Here is a 24995-nt window from a genome sequence, read left to right on the forward strand (position 1 = left end):
GCTTTTGTTTGCTGGTTTAACGCCTACATTTTAGTTTTAGTTCTTTCCCTAATTTGTCAAATTAGTGCAAATCCTACAAAAAAAAAAACTAATACTAATCCTGGTGCAATTAGATTTAACATATGTGTTAATTTTATTCACTGTTACACATTGTAAGTGAATAATATCTGCACTCTGGTTTTATTTTGACCTTATGCTGATAGATTCAGGAGATGTCATTGCTGAATGCAAAACATCACTTTCCTAAAATAATAGCATTTTTGTTTTTTGTTTTTTTTTTCCTCTTTTTTTTAAATTAAAAATTATAAGACAAGATAAGATAAGATAAGACTTTATTGATCAGTTGAATTTAAATTTATCAGTTTACAGCAGCAATATGCAACACACCAGTGCAAAAGAAAGGCAGGTAGAAATAAACGTTCTTAAAAGTATAAAAATTTAAGTATAAAATTTTAAGACATTATTTACACATTTACATAGTGATATCTTTTTTATTCTTAAATCATTAAATACTCAATTCTGCTGATGTTTTTTTCTGTTTTCCGAGAAGTCTGACAAAAAAAAATGACACTGGCAGTTATTTTAGGAAGATGACAATATGACATGATAACTTTGCAATACGCTCGTGCCATTTTGTTATTAAGACTCATTAAGCTGTAATTGCAGCCACTGCTGTTAATGAACATCTGATTGCTTCATGCTTATTCATCAGGCTCATCCTTTCTAGGGTATCCTAATATGCATGTTTTAAGTACATATGTACATGGATTCTAAATTCTTCCAATCAGTAGAGACTAGATAAAACACTTTTCTGCACATTTATTTTTTTTCAGTACTTTGAGTAAAATGTGGCTGCGCCTGCTTTTGTACCACCTCGCCATACTTCTCGCCAAAGCTCAAAATTCTTGCCTTGGACGGACAACATTCAGACCCCCAGGTCAGTAACACCTGATGTGTTGATTCTTTTGTTGACACATATTGGTCTCGCGGCTCTGACCCTCTCCACTTTTGTTTCCACCTCTGCAATATGATCGAGCCCCCCTTGTCATCTGAGCAGTGCCTTTATGCCATTTCTAAGAGTTCGACAGTAAAAGAATATGCGTGACAGTATTATTCTATAGCTACAAGTGAAAAAAAAAAACATGGATTAACGAAATACATCTGAATAGCGCTAGGGTTTTAAACATGACAACTTCAAGATGACATTCTGAGGAAATTTGGAACATTAAGGTTTTGTCAAAGAATAGCTGATTGCACAGGTACTGATGTCATTTTTGCATTTTTTCTCCCAGATTCACATCAATGTAAAATATTCTATCACCTGGACAAATGAGAACTTACACACAGATTTAAAATAGTATTCCTGCAATCAGATTATAGCATGTAGTCAAACACATGGAATAATTTTAGAGTTTAATCCATTTTCCCCCCAAAATAGAATAGAATAGAATAGAATAGAATAGAATAGAATATCTTTCTTGTCATTGTAACAGATACAACAAAACAAACTAGTCAATAGACTCATCACCTCATTACAACCTAGACCTAATATTTTGAGGCAATTCGGAGGATTTAGACTTTATCTAAAGAACCAGTAATCTATCACATCAATATAAGAATGGTCTGCTCTCAATCTGGTTATAATATGTTGTTTTGTTTTGTTTTTTCAAAACGTATTCATTGATTTTTTGTAAAGTCACATCTTCTGTAATCATATTAAAAATGTTGAATCTCTAAATGTGTAAATATTGTTAACTGCTAAATTGTATCTGCTCTGCACTAGATGTTTTCTGCTTTCTATCTATGTGCACTGATGGTTTTTAACCCTTTATAGGACACTCATTGAAAGAGTCAGAAATTTAAAAATTTCGACTTTAGTATGTTATTGGACATCGTCATCTACTTCCTCGTCGGTTGGCGTGACAACAGTCTCCCTCCTCTTGCCATAAAACATCTGAGTAGCACTTGCTGAAAAGTAAACACATGCAATAAAACAACTGTTATAAGGTCATAAACTGACAAAAATTACTCATATTAATTATTTATTCCTCGCCATTGTCACCAGTCACAAGTGTTTGCTCCTGGAGGATTCTGTTGGGTTTCTGTCAATTGGCTTAGAGTCTGGTTTTGACCAACTCTATATATAAAGTGTCATGAGATAACTTTTTTGTTGTGATCTGGCGTTATATAAATAAAATTTGATTGATTGAGTGATTTGATTGGTTTTCCCCGTAAGTCTCTTTGGAAAAAGCGTCTGCCAAATGCATAAACATAAACATAAACATTTACAGCTTCAAAATTTCTGTAAAAACTTTCAGAATCACTGTATAGTGTTTTAAAAACCAACATGCTTCTTAACCTCACTGAGGCCCCATATTTAATGTTTGCGGAAATGACCAAAAATGGTCATTTGCCTGATAAAGAGTTAAAGGTTGCATACTAGATCAGAATTTTCCTTAAATTAAGATTTTTAGTTTTCAGTGTCAAATGTGCAAATTTGTTTTTGTTTTTTTTTTTTCCTTCTTTTATTGGGGTTTTTCAAATATAAGTACATTTCAAACAAGGTACAATGAGATGCATACATATATACTATAAGTTGCCGAAAGGGGAAATGGAAGATAAGTGAATAAATATGCAACAAACCAAACAAAACCACACAAAGCACAGTAACAACAGGAGGAAAAAAACACACGGACGATGTCATATGCTCTTTTTTTAACCTATTTATGATGGGTTATTTTTAATATAATAATCAATGAATGGTTGCCATCTTGAATAAAATATGCCTACTTTGTCCTTTAGGGAGTATCGTATTTTTTCTAGCTGCAAGTGCCCCATAACATTAATGAGTAAAGGTTGATGAGCTGGAGGGTTTTTATGTTTCCAGTTGAGTAAAATTAACCTTCTTGCCGCTAATATGTTTTTTCTGTACACTCAAAGATGACAGTGAATGATCATTAAAAAATATTTGTGTTTGTGTGAGAGTTTGAACATGACTCTGGTGTCTTTCTCTTCAGCGAACTCAGACATTGAAGTCACCTGTGGATCTGAAAGTGTGTCCATTCAAATCCTGTTGTGTCCCCTTTACTTCAATGGATACAATGAGTCGCTGCTGTCCCTCAACTCCCAGCACTCTAAACCTGAGTGTAAAGGGACGGCAGACTGGACGGTGGACCCGCCCGTCCTCAGATACAACATCTCAATCAATGACGCCGCCATTTCTGCCTGTTCCACCCAACTGACGGTAGGTTATTGCACAAACGCTAGCCAAAGACCAAAACCTCTTTAATCGTACTAATCCAAAAACATCTTTTCCCACACAAAGGTATCTGAAGAGGTCGGAACTGGAATGTTTGCAGACTTCTCCAACGTCCAATACATCAATATATCAGGAATGTTCTGCACTCATGACCCCACCGCCATAGCCATCACATACCACCAAGAGGTTATGTACCGCTTCTCCTGCCGCTACCCACTCCAGTACCTGGTCAACAACACTCAGATGAGCGTGTAAGTGGCACAAAAAAGACCAAAAAAACCGACCAAAAGCCAAAATAAGATGCAGGTTTGTTGTGACTAACTTTCCAGCCATTGATGATACTTAGTCATGAAGGAGATTTGGTGGCATTTACAAGAATCTAATTGAAAAAAATATGGTATAATGAGTGTTTGTTCATATGAGATAAATTAGAATGGGCTGTACTGAGGGTGGGTCACCATCCACAGAGTCTGCCATGTTTCTACTGTCTATTAATATGGACTTCCTCTTATTTTTTTAACCAATTTACGAAGTGCAGTAAGGTGCATTACCCTCACCTATGTTTGACTGCAGACCAGGGCTAAAATCCCTTAAAATAAGAAGCAAAAACAGACAAAACAAATATTCTAATCGGGATTGCACTCACTTCACCATTAGATGTCTCCACATATAACACACTGAACCTTTAAAGAAAATGCTAAAACCTGCATGCAAGCATACTTGTAAACTAACGTCCAGAAGTTAATTTGTTTATTATCTTTAACCATATCCAGTCAAGACTGGTATAACTCAGGACCTGCACTGATTTTAGGTTATTACCCCAAAAAATATGTTTTCTGCGGCACATTTGAATGTTTTGTTCTGAAAACATTATTCCCTCAGTCTGATGTCAAAGCTCACTACTAACCCTTTAGGCGCCAGAGTTTTTTTTATTAAATTTTGATATCAAGATTTCAAAAAGCTGCCAGTTTCATTCATTTGTCACTTATCGTAATATTGCAACTTTGGCGCTTAAAGGGTTAACACGCTACAATGGATAACTGTTGAAATGTTGAAAAGTCTTCTTTACTTTTCACTGCCATCCCATGAAATACATCGCATCTTTTTGAGATTTACGGGTGAAGTTTGCTCTATTAGTAAATGGATCTCCATGCTATATTCTGACATGAGCCACCTGAGATTGCACCTAAAACCCTTTCATTTAAATGAACAGCGAAGCCAGGAAAAGGCAGAATAACTGAAATTTGCATTTGCATGAGACTAATATGATTTATTAGTTGTTCATTTGTGGCAGCATTTTTACTTTACAAGTTACAGTTATGGATTTGTTCAAGATTAAGATCAGAGAAGACCTCTGTAATTATCACAAATGAGTAGAATTCCATAAGTAATAAAAGAATATATATACAGGGTGGGGAAGCAAAATTTACAATGAACATTTAGTTGTTGTTTCTCAGCAGGCACTACGTCAATTGTTTTGAAACCAAACATATATTGATGTCATAATCATACCTAACACTATTATCCATACCTTTTCAGAAACTTTTGCCCATATGAGTAATCAGGAAAGCAAACGTCAAAGAGTGTGTGATTTGCTGAATGCACTCGTCACACCAAAGGAGATTTCAAAAATAGTTGGAGTGTCCATAAAGACTGTTTATAATAGAAAGAAGAGAATGACTATGAGCAAAACTATTAGGAGAAAGTCTGGAAGATACTATTAAAGAAGAATGGGAGAAGTTGTCACCCGAATATTTGAGGAACACTTGCACAAGTTTCAGGAAGCGTGTGAAGGCAGTTATTGAGAAAGAAGGAGGACACATAGAATAAAAACATTTTCTATTATGTACATTTTCTTGTGGCAAATAAATTCTCATGACTTCCAATAAACTAATTGGTCATACACTGTCTTTCAATCCCTGCCTCAAAATATTGTAAATTTTGCTTCCCCACCCTGTATATGTATATATATATATATATATATATATATATATATATATATATATATATATATATATATATATATATATATATATATATATATATATATACATATGACATCAAATAGTTAGTTTTTCATCAACTACTATTTAACCTTAGTTTATTTTGAGGCAGAAAGCTAATTTAGATTTTAAAAAAACAAAAACAAAAAAACAATCAAACTAAAGGAGCTGCAGGAAGGGAGTATGATAAAACAGTAAATGCAACCGCAATAATATAAGTAAAGGTTGATAAAGGTACAGAATTAGTTATAGTTTGTAGAGTTTCATATATAAGAGGAGACTAAAAATACTAATCAATTTACTCACGACAGCTTTGGTTATAAAGTCATATATGGGTCAAAACACAGTATTCGAAATCTCTCTGACGGCACATTTTAGAGACATTTTGACAGATTAGTGTTGCTAAATGACCCACATTTTTACTTTTAAATTCATTTTTGCTTTAGTTGGACCATAAGGGATTATCCAAAAGAAGGAGCTACTTTATATTGAAGAAAATGTTGGAATGGCAATTACTTAAATTTCACTCTCTGACGGGACATTACTGTGTTTTCAGCCATATGTGGAATATCAGAAACAATCTGTTATTAGAGTTGCAACATATTTTCCGACTGAACACAATACGAAAACACATCCATGAGAAGAACTTTGAGAAACCTAGACTATATGTAAGAAAGTATAATGTTACTGTACAATATGACAGTGTGTGGTTACATTAAATGGTGCAGCCACTGTCCTCAGAGGTGTGTCTTCCTCTAAACTAGGCTTGAATCTGTTGTTCCCTTAAGTATCAAATGTATACTGACCTGGTTGTTGACAGCTGGGGTTTTTCCCGTCATGATGTCCGACTGACAGATATATGTGTATGTTTTTTCTGTGTTTCGTCCAACAGTTCTGGGACCACTCTGGCTGTTAAAGACACCAATGGGAGTTTCATCAGTACATTGAGCATGCGGTTGTACGCGGTAAGGCTGGTCAGTTATCATAAGGGAAGTCGGACACCGCTGATGGTTCACGTTTTAAAATGAAGTGTTAACGGTGAAGCATCAGCAGTGAAACTCTTTAAAGGTTTCAGCGTTTAAGAGTCTATTTGTGCTGTGAATTACGAATTTTTGGCAACAGTTTTGGTTGTTTTTGTCCTAAATTGAGCTTGTACATAAATTGCTATGAAGGCAGATTTGTTTCTTTATTGTTCAATCAAAAAAACAAAGTAGCTTTAACCGAAAAAATATTTTCAATCAAATAAAATAAAAAAAAAAACAAAAAAAAAACTTCTCTTCGATTAAAAAAGAAAAACATTTTCATTCAAAGAAAAAAAGCGTTTGAATGCAAAAAAAAAAACATTTGAAACCCCCCAAAATTTAATTTGAATACTTTTTTTCTTTGATTAAAGTGAAAAAAAGTTTTGAAGTCATTTTTCTTTTTTTTTTGGATTGAAACATTTTGACACAAACATCCCACGGTGGGCAGATGGACGCTTCCCCATTGAATCAAAGAAAATAAGTGTTCAGATTCAGTTTTTTGGGTCTCAAATATTTTTTTGCATTCAAACACTTTGATTGAAAATCTTTTTTTTTTTTTTTTTTTTTTTTTTTTTTATTGAAGTGAAGTTTTTTTTATTGAACATATTTTTTTCTGGTTAAAACAATCACGAAACAAATGTATCTTTATAATTTTCTACATTAAGGACTTGGTTTTGCTGAGAAAATCCTTATGCTCACTCGCAAGTTTTTCATTGGTTAACGATAGACTGGAAGGATAGTCCTCTCTGCTGTGATTGGTTATTTTGCTCCGCAGCTTGTGATTGGTTAATAGCTGTGACTACACTGAAATATGAGCCAATACAAAAGATCCTGTATCATAAAGGTGGGGCACTATATGTTTCAACAATAGTCTGACACAGTAACATACACTTCCTGTCTCTGTGAAAAGTAGATTAATCTAGGATTAACGGAACAATTATGTAATAAACCAGCCTTATTTAACAATTCAGTGATAACTTACAATAATATTTGTCTTACTGGATCTTACACAGTTTGATGTTCAGAGATGTGACTCAAACAAAGTCAGTTATCTCCTGATCTATGATTGATATAAGACATAAAAACATAAAATGGGTCCAATATTTGCCTCAATGACTAAACAAAAAAAGGATCAGTTTGATTTTCTGTTTATGTTCATTTGTGCCATCGACAGAAGCTGTTACCCAAATGATGCTGAAACAGGAAATCACTCTTCAATTGTGTTGCTCACTCATTATTACCCTACTTTAAGAAATCACATCTACCTTTTTTAAGATTATCAGTTAAAATTTTAATCATAAGTGAATGTGGACCAATGCAGGTGGGAGGGGCTTTTTTTTTTTTTTTTTTTTTTTTTTTTTTTTTTTTTACTTTTTGTTTGTTGTTAGTTGTTTTTTTGGAAAACTGGACATGCTTATTCCTGTACTGAGAGGATATGTATATTGATACCCAGTAGATACTGTCTGTATAAAAGTATGGCTGGCTTCAGTTTAGAAAATACCCTCTAATACTGATGGTTCTCTCTCAAATTATTCTACAGGGTGTCCCATAAGTCTCCATACATAGGAAAAATAAACGTTTCTTGACATAAACCATTTTTATTTATATAATATGCTCTATATGATTGCCATTTTGTCGGGAACACATTTCAATGCGTGTCCTCCACTGCTGAAGAACTATAAAGAAGAAATGTAAAGAAATACATGTTAGAACCATATGTATTATGTCTCCTATGTTTGGAGACTCATGAGACACCCTGTACTGTTAGTAAGAATCTAAGTTGCTGAGATTTGATTGGATCTTAAAAATTTTTGTTTATATAATGGAACATCTTTTTCGAACAAAGGGTTTTACGTAATTGTGATGAATAAGCTACACAAGCAAGACTGCAAAATCATTGTGGTTGGAAACATTTCATAAGATTTATCATCATTTAATCACATCAGTAAACCAGTGTTTACTCACCAGTCACTAAACATTTTAAAAATGATTACACTGTGGTATTTTGATATGAAAAATTACAGTCAAATGATTTCTAATTCACTGTTAATGGCATTTTACCATTTTATCACAAATGCATTTACATTCAATATACTGAGTGTAAGTGGGAGATTTACGAACACTGCCATCCTACTATGTCAAACTGCACCACATTTCCTGTTAGAATCTCAATGGTCATCATTATTAGTTATATTACAAAAACTCTGACACCAACTATATACTGACTTCACTTGCACTCTCAAAATAACAAGCACATTGATACAATGATGGTCTTGCTGCAACAGATTGCACTACATTTAGTTCTTCCTCTCAAAAAAGTAGGTCTGTCAACATCCACAAACGAGCAGCTCTCATAAGAGTCCAACACAAGCTCATTATAGGTGGATGCAAATCCCACATATTGTGCCTTCAATATGAGACAACCATCAGATTTAATGATCTGGATAGTATAGAAATACTTGATCTTTACTTCTGTCACAATTGTATTCACTGTGTTTATCTTTGGAAGAACCCCCTTCTTGTGAACCATCATAATCTTGGAAAACACCTCCGTTAACATCCATCTATCTCTGTTGTTTTCATTCAAGGACAATGCCTACTCCACCATGCTGACAATTCCTGCAGAAGGTTTGGAACTAAAGACCAGAGTTTTTGTGGAAGTGAAAGCATCCAACTTAACAAGCAGGCATGTTTTGTTTTTTTTTCTTATATGCTTATATTTTAGGAGTTTTGGATGTCTCCCTTATATGTCATAATGTTAATACTTTCAGATTCCATGTGCTCTTGGATCGATGTTATGCTACGACGTCACCTTTCCATTCCAGCACTGAATTTTTTGACCTGTTCGTTGGGTGAGTATGGAAGCTAGGAGCTAGAATACTTAACCCCCCCCCCCGCTGAAGGAGCAGCAAGGGGTATTGTTTTTGGTTCTGTTTGTTTCTTTGTTTGTTAACACTTCAGCAGCAAAACTATTGGTTGAATTCAGACCAACTTGGGTTAATAGATTGCCAGTGACCCAGAACAAATCTGATTACATTTTGGGAAAAGTAGGTCAAAGCTCAAATTTTTTATGAATTTTTAAAATCTTTCTTTTTCCCATTTACTTATAATGGGCAAAATTTAAAATGTCTATAAAAACATAAATTTTGTTTCAATTTGCTTCAAACTTGGCACCTATATAGAAGCAATTGTTATACATCACTCTGACATAAATTGACAAAAAATGTTTTAAACTTTTTTCCCCCCACCATTTACTTAATATTGTGGTAGTCTGCCATTATAAAAGATAGGGAAATTGGTTTAAAAAAAAAACAACAAAAAAAAGCGTCCATAAAAAAATTTTCTTTTCCTTTCAACTCATTCTGAAAAAAAAACCAAAAACTTATTTTATTAAATGAATGCCATTGAGGAACTGATTAAACTTGCTGTGGGTTAAAAATTTGAGCTCTGAGGGTGAAGGTTAGTGTCTGTGACCTTGACATAATATCAAGTAAATAATATCAAAAAAAAGAAAAAAGTCATGAAAACATACAGTGCATCTAATTTTTTAACTTCATAAACATTATTGCAAAACAAGGGTGTATAATAAGCTACAATATGTGCGAGGGGCGGGGTTTGTTGTGCCTGGCGCCACTTGTTTTTATATGCTATTATCTGAAGTAATAAAGCTCATTTTAATTCATGACCACAGGTTTTGTCTCATTAACTTAAGAAAACAAAAGATGATCTTTGTTAATGAGGGTAATGGTGACATTTTTTCTCTCATGAACAGGATAATTAATTTGATCTCACCTGATTTCAGTCTTCATTATCTTAAGATCTGGAGATAATAGCCTCAAAACCTAACTGCAAGCACAGACGTTCACAGCTTCTGTAGATGAGGTATCAGCCTGTAGAGACAAAAAAGTGATAGAACTGAATAAGAAAAATAATCTGAATTTGTCCACCTGCAGGTGTAACTGGGATGGCAAGGGGTATTGTTTTTGGTTCTGTTTGTTTCTTTGTTTGTTAACACTTTTGCAGCAAAACTATTGGCTGAATTCATACCAAATTGGGTTTATAGATTTCCAGTGACCCAGAATAGGTCAAAGTTCAAATTTTTCATGAATTTCTTTAAATCTTTCTTTTTCCCATTTACTTATAATGGGCAAAATTTCAAATGTCTATCAAAACATAAATTTTGTTTCAATTTACTTCAAACTTGGCGCATATATCGAGGCAATTGTTATACATCACTCTGACATAAAGCTAAGGCATAAGTATTTTTTCATATTTTGGGTAAAATTTTTTCCAATTGTTTTATCCCCCACCATTTACCTAACATTACAGTAGTCCACCATTATAAAGGATAGGGGAATCAGTCAAAAAAAAAAAAGGCATCCATAAAAACTTTGTCATTTCTTATCAACTCACACTGAGATTTTTTTTTTTTTTACTTATTTTATTAAATGAATGCCACTGAGGAACTGATTACACTTTCTGAAGTAACAAAGCTCATTTTATTTCATGACCACAGGTTTTGTCTCATTAACTTAAGAAAACAAAAGGTGATCTTTGTTAATCAGGGTAATGTTGACATTTTTTCTCTCATGAACAGGATAATTAACCCTTTCATGCATGAATTATGAGAACTTTAATCAAGATTTTTTTTCCTAAGTGTTTTTATTACTCTTTAGGCATGAAAAAAAAAAAAAAAAAACGCAACTGAATTTTTTTTATGAACCTATTTTTCGTGGGGTTGCAAAAATGTCCACTCAGCTGGACACCATGCATTTAATTTTTGAAGCAAAGAAACGCATTTACTGACATATTGTATGAAAACTATGAAATACATTTTTTTAATGCTGCTAATTTGATGTTTTGTCACATTTTAACATACTCTAATATTAGTTATTACTCACTTTATGGAGATAATATGCAAAAAATTAAAACTTTTTAAGAAAAACGGTTAATTACAGTCTAATAACAATAACAAGCAATTGATTTACACTCAAACATGTTGTCCTGCAGATCAGGTTTATCCAGAACAGCAAAGTTACAGTAATGGTATGAATTGCAGTGTATGGGATGATACATAGGCGTCCACTGTGTTGGCTGATATGGAACTAAAACAATAAAATTCATGAATATACAAGAGAACAGCTGTGGAATAACTGTCCACTGTAGTGACCACTATGCATGAAAGGGTTAATTTGATCTCACCTGATTTTAGTCTTCATTATCTTAAGATGTGGAGATAATAGCATCAAAACCTAACTGCAAGCACAGGCGTTCACAGCTTCTGTAGATGAGGTATCAGCCTGTAGAGACAAAAAAGTGACAGAACTGAATAAGAAAAATAATCTGAATTTGTCCACCTGCAGGTGTAACCGGGATGGCCAGACAGTAATAGATGTCAACGGAGAGCAGCAGGAAGCTCGTTTCTCCTTTGAGGTTTTTCGATTTACCGAACACTCTGATGCATTCAAATCCATCTACTATGTTCACTGTGCCACCAGACTCTGTGTGAACACCATCTGCCCTACCCTTGTTCAGGTTAGTTCTTGTTAACAACCGGTTGACCTTCTGGGATTCTTTGAGTCCCCAGGGGCGCAAGTAGCGAAATGCGCTCACGGTGAGGCAGGTAACCCCAGGGGTGGTGGTTTCCACTGGAGTAGAGCATCTTTTGTGCACCTTCCTTTAGTTTAAAGGGGTCATATTTTGCTAAAGCCACTTTTATTAGTCTTTGGTTCAGTTATTTGTGTATTTGGACCCTAATAGTTCATAAAGTTTGAATTTGAACCCTCCAGGTGCTGCAAAGCTATCTTTATATTCATTTTGGCAAAAATTGAGTGGATTTCTACAACCCGTTATAATTTCTTCTTAATTTGTTGCATCTATAAGTAGTTACGTCATGACATTTGCACATATAAGGTCAAGACTTGCGACGAGCATTTCTCCGAGTACAACATAATTGTTTGTCAGCAGCAGCGGTTGTAGTCCATACTGAAAATATGTCCAAACTTTGAGCCGATTACCTGAAATGTTCAGTTGTTGGTTGAATGGGACAGAGCAGCACAGCCAATAACCTGGAGGGGGTGGGGTGTGAAGTGGCTCATGTGCATTTAAAGGGCCAGCACTCAAAATAACCTGTCTGGTGTCATTACTCAGAAATAGGGTTGAAGATGGACCTGTGGAGTTGAATTAATGAAGAATTCAGACCCGAGCATAGCATTTACAGTTTATGTAGACTACGGGAAAATGTTTTAAAACAGGGTTGTCCTACTCATTTTAGTTAAGGGGCCAGATTCAGCTAAATTTGATTTGCAGTGGGCCAGACCAGTAAAATAGTAACATAATAATATATAAATAATGTCAACTCCAAACTTTTCTCTATGCAAAAAAAGTTAATTTACATTATGAACAGGTTTACATCTACAATCTATCCTTTCAAAAGATGTGAATAACATGAACAAACTGAAAAAATAAGAGTAATTTTAACAATATTCTGCCCCAGTTTATCATTTATACATGTACATTCTAACTTACAGATCACAGTGGATCTACAAATACACAAAACATTTAGTAACAGATAGAATATTATTAAAATTGTACTTACTTCTCTTAAGACGTTTCAGGTTATTTGCATTTTTTTAAATTATTATTAGTTTTCATGTAAATACATGAAAATATTTACATTTACAAAGAGAAACATTTGGAGATGTCATTATTTCTATGTTATTATAATAGTATTTTATTGCTCTGACCCACTTGAGATTGAATTGGTCTGAATGTGGAACCTGAACTAAAAGGATTGTTAATATCTTAGTGTGATTTTTGCTATTCACAAATTCATCCCAAGGGCCGGACTGGACCCTTTGATGGGCCGGATTTGGCCCCCGGGCTGCATGTTTGACACCTGTGTTTTAAAACATAATTCCATTTTAAAAAAGCGAAATATCACCCCTTTAAGGTTCATTTAGCAAAAACAAGGCCCTAGATGTTTGGTTTGAAAGAAAAGCTCTGATAAAAAAAATACCTCCGAGTGAAAATCTCCTGTTTCACTTGCAGAACTGTACCAACTCCAGGAGGCGTCGAAGCACCATCGACGAAACCACAGTGAGCGATATGAGGACGGTCACCTCAATCCCCATCAGGACCAAACTAGAGGGTAAGAGGTTTACAAAGTTGCGATGAGGATTTCGGTGGCTGGTGTCATCAGTCATGAAGAAGTTTTGCAGCTCTTTCTTGTGGTCTTGAATGAACTGATATTGTTGTCTTCTCTTTCAGGGTATCCTATGGGGGCAACTGGAAGTAAGTATCTACTACAAACTGAGCATCTCCTGTGTTCGTCATGACAGAAACATTGGGGATCACTATTAACTCAAACATGACAAACAAAGAAAAGGTCTCAGTTGGTGGATTTGTAGTGAATATCTTAAATCAGGGGTGTTAAACTTATGTTAGTTCAAGGACCCCATACAACCCAACATGTTCTCAAGTGGGTTGGACCTTTAAAATACTATTATAATAACTTATAAAAAATGACAACTCCAAACTTTTCTCTTTGTTTTTGTGAGAAAAAAGTACAATTACATTATGAAAATGTTGACATGTGCAAACTGTTCTTTAAAAGAAGTGACTAACATGAACAACCAAGACCATCCTGAAATTTATTAATTGGGTCATATTTTGCAAAACCCACTTTTATTAGTCTTTGGTACATTTATTTGTGTATTTGGATCCTAACGGTTCAAAAAGTTTGAATATGAACCCTCCAGGTGCTGCAAAACTACTTGGAGGTACCATAATTCCATTTTAAAAAAGCAAAGTATCACTCCTTTAAGATAAATAAGTGCATTTTTCACAATATTATTGCACATTACGACTTACAGATCACAGCGGCTCTACAAATACACAAAACATTTACAAACAGGAATAATGCTGTTACAACTGTATGCATTTTACTTAGAAAATTTCAGTTTGTTAATGGTTGTTCAGGTTACTAGGGTTGAGGTTATTACTTGGATGAGGGTCTCCTTCACTTGAAAGTGTCTGCAACCAGTAAGAACAGGAGGAAAGGGGGGCAGCATCTCAACATAGCTCACAGGTGTCAAACATGTGGCCTGGGGGCCAAATCTGGCCCGCCAAAGGTTCCATTCCGGCCCGTGGGATGAAAGTGCAAAAATTAACCTAAACAGTCAAGGTTGTCAAAAATCATTTTGGTTCAGGTTCCACATACAGACCAATGTGATCTACAGTAAAAATAACAACACAATAACCCATAAATAATGACAACTACAAATATTCTTTGTGAAAAATTATGTGGAAAAAATTTAAGTGAAAAAAAACATATTACACTGCCAAAATATTTACATTTACAAAACTATTCTTTCACAATAAAATGCAAATAAATACATAAATAAAAACAAAGATGAACAACCTGAAATGTGCAATTTTAACAATATTCTGCCTGTTACTAAATGTTTTGTGCATTTATAGATCCACTGTGATCTGTAGTTGTGTTAATAATAAGAGATGTAATGTTGTAGAAATTGTTAAAATTTTAGTTCCAAACTCCAAAATTTTGACAATGTTGTGCCTGTTACCAAATGTTTATGTAACGTTGTGTGTAAATGTACATGTATAAAGAATAAGTTGAGGCATTTTATTGTTAAAATTGCACTAATTTTTCAAATGAAATTTCATTTTTTTCAGGTTATTCACATCTTTTTTGTAAAATGTAAATATTTTCATAATTTAATTGGGTTTTTTTGTACTAAAACAAAAAGAAAAACTTGGATTTGTCATTATTTATACATTATTAAGTCATTATTTTACTGGTCTGGCCCACTTGAGATCAAATTGGGCTGACTATGGCCCCTGAACCAAAATGAGTTTGACACCTCTGACATAGCTGAATCTTTGTTGTTAAAACTCATGATCTGGCTTGGACTCTCCTTTTCTAGCGTAATAACCATGAGGCCAATGTGAATGTGCTTCTCGGAACATGAATGAGTCCAAGTGTATCTCTGAACTGAGTCAAGTTCATTCTCACTGGGCGTTGGTTTGGCTCTGCCCAGGTTTTGTCACATTCTCCCTGTCACATTTCACATACCTTTGTTTTTAGATGGATTGAATCTCAACACACTTTTACACATTAGAAACAGATACATCTTCTCTGACGCTGGTGTATTTTGGTTGACTTGATCAAATTGTGACCTGAGGGCATAACGATACAGATTGCAGGTCAATTTTTTTGGTGTCAGGACAGAGGGCTTAAGTTTAGAGACATTTATTTGTTCCTTCTAGGTCAGGAGCACACTGGAGGTCATGTACTCGTTTGGGTACACTGTGTTCTGGAGTTTTATTTGCTTTTTCATATTCATACTTTCCCTCCTATGAAACCATGTCTCCATCTGAGGAGCATAAATGACTGTCGGCCGTAAAGGTCTGTCACAGATGTCATTGTATTGGACTAATGGATTTATGTGACCACTAAACAGAGAAGTGAGTCACTGTACTGGTCTCACATGATGAAGAAAACTAACACCATGGGACCTTGAACCAAAGCATCAGAAAGTGATCAGATGGGATGAGAACCGCTAAGAAACAACTTGTGACAAAGTGGTAAAAGTTAGAGGCGCTGTTGTTGTTTTCATCACTGGACACAGCTGAAAATGAAAAGAATGGAGTTTGATGCTGAAATGGCAGTGTTTCTTCTACATGGGTGAGTTTGATTCTGAGGCTTATGAAGGTATAAAGTTATTATGGGATGTTATTTTCTTTGCAAAGTTGCTGTTTGTTGAGCCACGGTTCAGACTAAACTGTGACAGTTCTGACCTTGTTTGTTCGATTCCAAACAGATCGTTAGTTCAGCTATTGACAACACAAACAGTTTAACCCATAAAGACCCAGTGCTACTTTTGTGCCACTTCCCAAATGAATTCTTCTCTTTATTAAGTGCTTTATCACCATTTATTATAATATTATGCTCTGTATTTAGTGCTTTTTTGTGATCATCATGTATTTTCCTATATGTAAATTGACTGATCATGCAGAGGTCCAAAAAAGCTCAGAGCAAAGTGGAGGGTTATATGAAAACAGAGAAAACTGAAGAAAAAGTGGCTTTTTCCAACAAAATCTCTCATTAACTGAACATAAACCAAGTGTGTCCCTCCACTGTCATTGATACAACTCCATGGGTTTCACTGGTGAATCAGTGTTGTAGAAAATGACAGTGTTTCCACAGTAACTACAGAGCCTTTGAACATCCAAATGGGTCATATCTGATGACCGTGAAAAGACGACAAACTGCATTTTACACCCATTATTTACATGTATTGATAGGATTAGTGGATAAATAGGTATTAAACAGTTTAGATTAGTAGACGGTTTGTGTCACTGGTGGCTTTTGAGGTCTTTATGGGTTAAAAAATAATGCTGATTTGTGGTTTTACTGTGACTGTTTTCTGACTAAAAACAGAGCTAAGCTAACAGAGCTACAATGTAAACTATCAGCTGATGCAGCATGTGAACATTATAAGACACTGTTATTTTGAGCGACAGTCAAAATTAGCATCTATGAGTTGTAATTTAAAGAATACTTGATGATACCATAATACCGGTGTGCATATAAACTGAGTTTTTACTATATTCAGTGAATGATACAGTTTGTGGATACATTGCATTGATTCATTGGAGGTTTTTGGTAGTACTAAGTGTGTTCTGATACAAGATTTCCTATTGCAGTTGATATTTAGCAATTAAATGCAAAAATCCTTCATCCCCAAGTGCATGAAGAGTTGTCGAAACTATTTATTAGGACGTGCCAAACTCAAAATTACCATTAAAGAGCTGTAGTTGAGCCACATGTGACTTCTATCATATGACATGAGCCCTTTGTCACTCCCAGCAGCTTGGTTTTGACCCCTTGGTATTCATATTTCACATCCAAAGTCATGTTGAAGAGTCAAATTTAATGTGCATGGTCTTTGATCTAAGTCAGTGTAAGTCCTTAGATGTTATAAATTGATAACATTAGTTACGGATAAACACTGAAGTCTGTGAAATCCCACACAAGATCAAGATTCACATCCTGCTCACTGGTCTGTTCATATGTGCATTGTTGTGGGTCCTTGGGGAAGCGTTGTGTTTACTAATTTTTCAACTACCTCGTGTATTGAAAACTGACACTCCAGTCGTTCTCCATGTGTCCATATGTGACAGCCTCAGTACGCAACAAGACATGTGTGAGAAAGGAAACAGATACATATGTTCTGTCTGACATTCATGTGAAAAAGCCGTTAGGATGAAAGCGCTCCTGACTTACCAATCAATCAATGCTTTTGTCATTACCTGTGTAGCTAAAAAAAATATGGATGAAATTACTGTAAAGTGTCTGACTTAAGTTACTTATATACTATATGTTCCTTACTGTGAAAGTATATGAGCTGGAGGGAGTTTGGTGTTGGATTACAGAGGATGGCACTGGTTGTGACAGTCATCTGATCAGGATGGAGTCCCTTTAAATGTATAGTTGTGTATGTATGGAAAGTTGACAACCTGACAGTCAAGATGACGAAATAGAAAAGGTATACACCAACCAGCCATTGCATTATGAAAACTGATAGACGTGGTAATAACCAATGTTGTGCAAGTTACTTCCAAACTGTAATACATTACAGGGATTACTTATTATTGTTATTTAAAAGTAATTCCTTAACTTACAATATTGCTCTATCAGGTTTGTAATGCGTTACATGACTCTTGTATTTACTATACACAGTAGAACCCCCCCACACACACACACAATACAACAGATAGGAGAGCCTTGGGATGCATAAATTTGAGCCCCAAAGTACATGTGGACCGATATCTCAGTAAATAACTATACAGTCTATGACAAGGGCCACATGAGAAACTTTGAGAGTTGTTAAGGACCAGATCAATATACTTGCAGCTCTCCTTAAAATATCTCTTGATTTATATATACTTTACTATAATACAAAAACAGTAAATGCAACAATACAATAATAAAATGAAAATGTGGAGCACAGAATACACTATTTAATGAATATTCGCAAAAAGACTTTTGAAAATGTGCAAAACCAGCTCCACATTAACTTTACATGAAAAACTATAAATGCATCCAGCTTTGTTTGTTTGCATATCACAGTTCCTTTCCTTTTTCTTTACCTCTGACTTCAGTAAAGAAAGACTTACAAGTCCATGTCTTGTTAAAAACTCTCCATTTGGAATCAATCTTTCTTTTTTTGGCATTAGCTGACATCTTCATGGTCTGAAACTGACCAACAAACCAATCAGTGCATAAGCCTTATGCAAGTACAGAAGTATGTGTGAAAAAACGGTAAATTAGCAGATCCTTCAAAATAAAAGCAATGGCGTTATATTGCTTATGTCTATTATGATGATATATATTTGCATTGACTTTTAATTTGCCAATGACCTCATGTGGGCCAGTTAGGGTCAGCTGTCAGGCCGCATGTGGCTTTCGGGCCTTACAATGCCCAGGTCTGGTCTACGATGTTCGAATCCCAGCAGGAACGCTTTGCATTTTTTTCAGCATTTTACATGTTCAAACCAAGGTTATTATCGTTAACGAAAACTGATGAAATGATGAAAACTAGAAATGAAAAAAACATTTTCATTAACTCAAATAAATAAAAAACTATAATTAAAAGAAAAAATAATAACTAAATGAAACTGTTTTGCGTGCTTACAAAACTAACTAAAACAGATAAAAATGATGGTCCGTCACTTGTTGTTTAGAGTCATCTTCTGGTCCCCACTCTACCTGGAAACATTGAGACTAAAGTTGATAGAAAGTAGCCGAGTCCTGTATGGGATTTATGTGAATACGATGGTGAGGAAGAGAAAAGTTCTGAAAAAACTAAAGCTAACACTAGAACTAAACTAAAACTAAGCACTTCCAAAAAAATGAAAACTAACAAAAACTAGCAAACCTGCTCTAAAAACTAATTAAAACTAACTGAATTAGAGAAAGTCAAAACTAACTAGAACTGATTTAATGAAAAATCCAAAACTATGATAACCTTGGTTCAAACAGGGTGCGTGGCACTAAGAACGCCTGTAGATAAATCCCCAATTGATAAAGAAACTATAACATACTTTGTCATTGCTGGTCGCAGGGATCATGCTAACTAGCTAACATGCTAACTAGCGTCTGAAAAGCAGGGTTAGGGTTAGTAATGAGCATACATGTGGATAATGGACTGTCTTCTGCCATCTTCACCCACTGGCTGAACACCAACAGGAAATAGAACTGTACAGACGCATTTTTGATTGTTGAAGGTCTCACAGTCTTGCTGCTATTTTATTGTTTTGTTTTGTTTTTTTCATTTGAGCAATTAAATTATAGGCGAGAAGTGTGTTGTAACGCAAGCGCTATTGAAACTAAAAAAAAAAACCCAAAAACTAAAGCTAATACTAGAACTAAACTAAAACTAAGCATCTACAAAAAACAGAAAACTAATAAAAACTAACAAACCTGCTGTAAAAACAAATTAAAACTAATTGAATTAAAGAAAAAAAAAGTCAAAACTAACTAAAACTAAACTACAATGAAAAATCCAAAACTATTATAACCTTGGTTCAAACCAGGTGGCGTGGCACTAAGAACGCCTGTAGATAAATCCCCAACTGGTCACAGGGATCATGCTAACTAGCTAACATGCTAACTAGCTAACATGCTAACTAGCGTCTGTAAAGCAGGGTTAGGGTTAGTAATGAGCATACATGTGGACAATGTACTGTCTTCTGTCATCTTCACCCATTGGCTGAACATCAAGAGGAAACAGAACTTTACAGACACATTCTTGATTCTGTAAGGTCTCACAGTCTTGCTGCTATTTTATTGTTTTTTTGTTTTTTGTTTTTTTCATTTGAGCAATTAAATTGTAGGCGAGAAGACTGTTGTAACGCAAGCACGATTGAAACTAAAAAAAACCCTCAAAAACTAAAGCTAATACTAGAACTAAACTAAAACTAAGCATCTACACAAAACAGAAAACTAATAAAACTAACAAACCTGCTGTAAAAACTAATTAAAACTAATTGAATTAAAGAAAAAAAAGTCAAAACTAACTAAAACTAAACTACAATGAAAAATCCAAAACTATTATAACCTTGGTTCAAACCAGGTGGCGTGGCACTAAGAACGCCTGTAGATAAATCCCCAACTGGTCACAGGGATCATGCTAACTAGCTAACATGCTAACTAGCTAACATGCTAACTAGCGTCTGTAAAGCAGGGTTAGGGTTAGTAATGAGCATACATGTGGACAATGTACTGTTTTCTGCCATCTTCACCCATTGGCTGAACATCAAGAGGAAACAGAACTTTACAGACACATTCTTGATTCTTTAAGGTCTCACAGTCTTGCTGCTATTTTATTGTTTTTTTTGGGTTTTTTTTTTCATTTGAGCAATTAAATTGTAGGCGAGAAGAGTGTTGTAACGCAAGCACGATTGAAACTAAAAAAAACCCTCAAAAACTAAAGCTAATACTAGAACTAAACTAAAACTAAGCATCTACAAAAAACAGAAAACTAATAAAAAAATAGCAAAACTATTATTACCTTATTTCAAACGGGGGCATGGCACTAAGAACATCTGTAGATAAATCCCCAATTAATAAAGAAATTATAACTTCCCTTGTCATTGCTGGTCATAGGGATCATGCTAACATGCTACCTAGCTAACATGCTAACTAGCGTCTGTAAAGCAGGGTTAGGGTTAGTAATGAGCATACATGTGGATAATGGACTGTCTTCTGCCATCTTCACCCACTGGCTGAACACCAACAGGAAACAGAACTGTACAGACGCATTTTTGATTCTGTAACGTCTCACAGTCTTGCTGTTATTTTATTGTTTTGTTTTGTTTTTTTTCATTTGAGCAATTAAATTATAGGCGGAAAGTGTGCTGTAACGCAAGCACTATTCAGCATGTGCCAAGTAAAATATTACTGAAATTGATTAATGCCTTCCATTACTGCAGGGGTGTCCAAATCCAGTCCTCGAGGGCCGGTATTCTGCATGTTTCAGATATTTCCCTCTTCCATCACACCTGGTTCAGTTAATGATCAGCTCATCATCAACCTCTGCAGAAGTCTGATAACGATGTAATGGCTTCCAGGTGTGATGGAAGAGAGAAATATCTAAAACATGCAGGATACCGGCCCTCGAAGACCAAATTTGGACACCCCTGTACTAGTGCACTGCAGAAAAAAAGTAATCTGTTACTGTAATGCATTACTTTTGTAACTGGTTACTCCCAACACTGGTTATAACAGTGATTATTTCATTACAATGGTACCTTTCATTGGGTTGGATATAATAGACAGTAAGTAAACATTTAGGCCTCAAAGCTAAAATTCCACTGAATTCTCTTCAGACATTTCAGGTTGTTCACTGAAAGAAAAATTTGGAGTTGTCATTATTTGGAGGTTATTATGATTTTACTGGTCTGATCCACTTGAGATCTGAACTAAAATGCTTTTGACTCTCTTGATCGTTAATATCTTCATGGTTATTTTTGCATTTAACAAATTAACCCTTAGGGGTCTGAGCCTATTTTGGCTGTTTTTGAGTACTTTTGATTTTGCCTTTATATACTACATAAAGAAATGTTTACTATACCCATGTTTGGTATCTTTTTTTTCAGCACAACTTCATCTATCTCATCTGACTGTTATTTTTTAACTTTAACCTACTATATCAACACAAAAGGACAAGAAACACACAAAAGATATAAAATCTGATTTGAGAAATTTATACAATTTACTGCATAAATAGCACAAAGATGCTTTTCAAAGACTTTAAAAGTGAATATTGGTTCCAAATATTAGGTATATAAAATTAAAATTGTAATAAATTAAAACTATACTCAAATATTTGAAATAAAAGCAAATCTTTACATAGGCATTTTCTCCAGTTTTCTCACCCCCCATCCCCCTGGTTTCCGCATCCAGCTCAGGTGGGGTCATTCTCACCCTTACCTGTGATGCTAATACAGTCTGTGGATTAGAATCCGCAGATTTGTCCAGTTTTTTCCATTTTGAAAAAGGACAAAAAAATGACAAAGATATAGTCAGAAATATAAAGCTTGCTTTATATCGCTAAAATAACACCATATTGCTTGTTTGCTCTGGATTCAAACCATCATATCGCCAGTTGTATTTGCTCTATCAACATCAAATGAAAATTTGGAGTGTTTTAAGTCTGCACTTTCGATTGCAATTGTCCCCAGTGGTCTACGTGACTGACTTCTGATGCTATGATGTGTTGAAAGTGTCAGGTGATTCAGTCATGGAGCCGTGACCATGGACCCCAAAGGGTTAATCCCACGGGCCAGATTGGAGCCTTAAGTGGCCTAGTTTTGGCTTGCGGGCCTTACATTTGACACTGGTGTGTGTTACATGGTCTGATCAGCTGTTGTTTCTGTTTTCTCTCCAGGTTTTCACCCAGCTCATACAGATGGCACCGTGGTGGCTGTTTCAATCATAGCAGGCATCATCGGATTAATCTGCCTTGTTCTAGTGGCTTTTATCATATACCACATGTACTACGCAAACATTAAAGTCAACAAGACAATTCTGTACACGCAGGAATGACCCGGGGTCAAACATGGAAGGATGTTCATGTCCTGTTTATGTATACAGTAAATAACTTCCTTAACATTTATTATCATTTTTTTGCCCTTATTCCATAAAAGACTGTTCCCAGTAATCTTAAAATGTTTTCAAGTGGAAATATGGGGAAAAAAAGTGGCTGAAGTCACTTGTGGACTTGTTTGACTTCTTTAATCCTCTCAATCACCTTCTTTTAAAGGTTATTGTGACATTTCTGCATCAAAAACCTGCTGATATTAAAGTCTGACATAGGGTTTAAAGGTTCAGTGGGATTAGTGACATCTAGTGGGGAAATTGTAGATTGCACCGCTCAGCCCTTTTGGTCAGAAGGGGAACGTCAAGTAGAAATATACATACACACACACACACATATATATATATATATATATATATATATATATATATATATATATATAAAAGAGGTATCTGTTCTTTACTTTTCCTTCCTGCACTTTTACATAAATATCTTTGTATTAATTTTCACAACAGGCCCATTTTTAATGTGTTCGATGAGGAATGTCGAATGTTTTTTTTTAAATTTTACATAATTTCACGCCTCAACAATACCAAGAGTAATTTCAGTCTACATGGATGAAACAATAACCCAATGAAAACACAGAAATAAATGCAAAATAGAGAAATGGAAACAGATAGATGCTCACAAGTGTGAAAAGTGTAACAAAAGAAAACAGAAAAGGTGCCAAAGTAATGGACGATTTGATGTTCAGTTATATTTTTATGCAAAAATATCCAATAGAAATGTCAAAATACTTTATACTTTTACTGTCTGTATACATTATTGAGAAAAGACTATTAGAAATAATCAATAGTCAATATTAATTAATGCAGAAAAAAAAATGTCAAAGGCACCTTTATCACCTACAGGTAGATTTATTGCGACAGTTTTTGTTGCATTTTATGTCCTTGATGTGCGCCTGATTCTTCTAAACACATCTACATTTTACGTTTTTCCCCAATACTAATATTTCACACATTTTAGAGCTACTTTCATACTTACGTTAGTAAAATGTGTGTGCAATTTTAAACTGCTTTGGATGCAAAACGTGAAAGTTCATGCACTTTTGCAGGTAACCATCATGCTGAACGCCATCTGTCATACAAAGCAAAAACAAGAGTAAGACGGAGTGTGTATTGAATTATGTAATAATAATAAACTCATTTAAAGGTGGCAAAATACAACAGTTCATATATATTTAGGTGATTATAAAGTAAAGTAAAAAAAGTAAAGTAAATTTTTATTTATAGAGCACTTTTCACAGACAGAGTCACAAAGTGCTTTATCAGCACTTTTTATTATATTATACACTATTATACACTACACTATATTATACACATATTATACACTAAATCAAATATAATTATGAATGTTATATTCTATTTTGGTGAATGTATCCCCCTAAATTCATGTAAATCTTACACACTGAACCTTTAAAAGTAGTTGTTTCTCATTTCTTTTTTTTTTTTCTTCCCATGTATCTCTGGTGTCTGGTTTTCTATTGAACAACACACAGAATTAACTGTGAGAATATAGTTAAAACATATAATCCTACGATTTAATATGAGACTTCTCTATTCGGTAAACAACTGAACTGGGAATATCTAAAAAGAATATTAACATTATTTTCTGCATTGTAGATAAAGGCTAAAAGACCTAATCTAGTCTATGTAATCTAATCTACTGATCTAATATGTTTAATAATATTTGATCCACTAATCCTGTTAATACATTGAAATAATTTAGTTAAAAGGCAGTTTCTCATCTTTTTTTCAGCATCAGATTTGGATGTTCAGAGGTTCCGCAGTTACCATGGAAACACTGTCATCTTCTACAAAATTGATTCACCAGTAAAACACATATAATTTGATGAATAACAGTGGATGTAGATGCTTGTTTTTTATGAAAAGTGGTGGGAAGTCACTTTTTTTTTCATATAATAACATTGAACATCTACATGATGAGTAAATTAAACATAGGAAAATATTAGATTTTTAATGCAAAGGGTAATATGATAATAAATGGTGATAATTTTTTTTTT

At 34.5% G+C, this 24995-nt stretch overlaps 1 protein-coding gene across 1 annotated transcript; it reads left to right on the plus strand.

The window, feature by feature from the left end:
* Positions 1–846: 846 nt before the first annotated feature.
* On the plus strand, positions 847–22920 carry LOC115432608 (zona pellucida-like domain-containing protein 1). Its single transcript, XM_030153515.1, has 10 exons — positions 847–937; positions 3018–3244; positions 3326–3510; positions 6155–6227; positions 8873–8970; positions 9056–9136; positions 11648–11819; positions 13335–13434; positions 13554–13577; positions 22763–22920. The coding sequence occupies exons 1-10, from the start codon at positions 847–849 to the stop codon at positions 22918–22920; spliced, it is 1209 nt and encodes a 402-aa protein (XP_030009375.1).
* The last annotated feature ends 2075 nt before the right edge of the window (positions 22921–24995 follow it).

Source organism: Sphaeramia orbicularis, chromosome 14, assembly GCF_902148855.1.
Source record: "Sphaeramia orbicularis chromosome 14, fSphaOr1.1, whole genome shotgun sequence".
In the NCBI taxonomy this organism is placed as follows: domain Eukaryota; kingdom Metazoa; phylum Chordata; class Actinopteri; order Kurtiformes; family Apogonidae; genus Sphaeramia; species Sphaeramia orbicularis.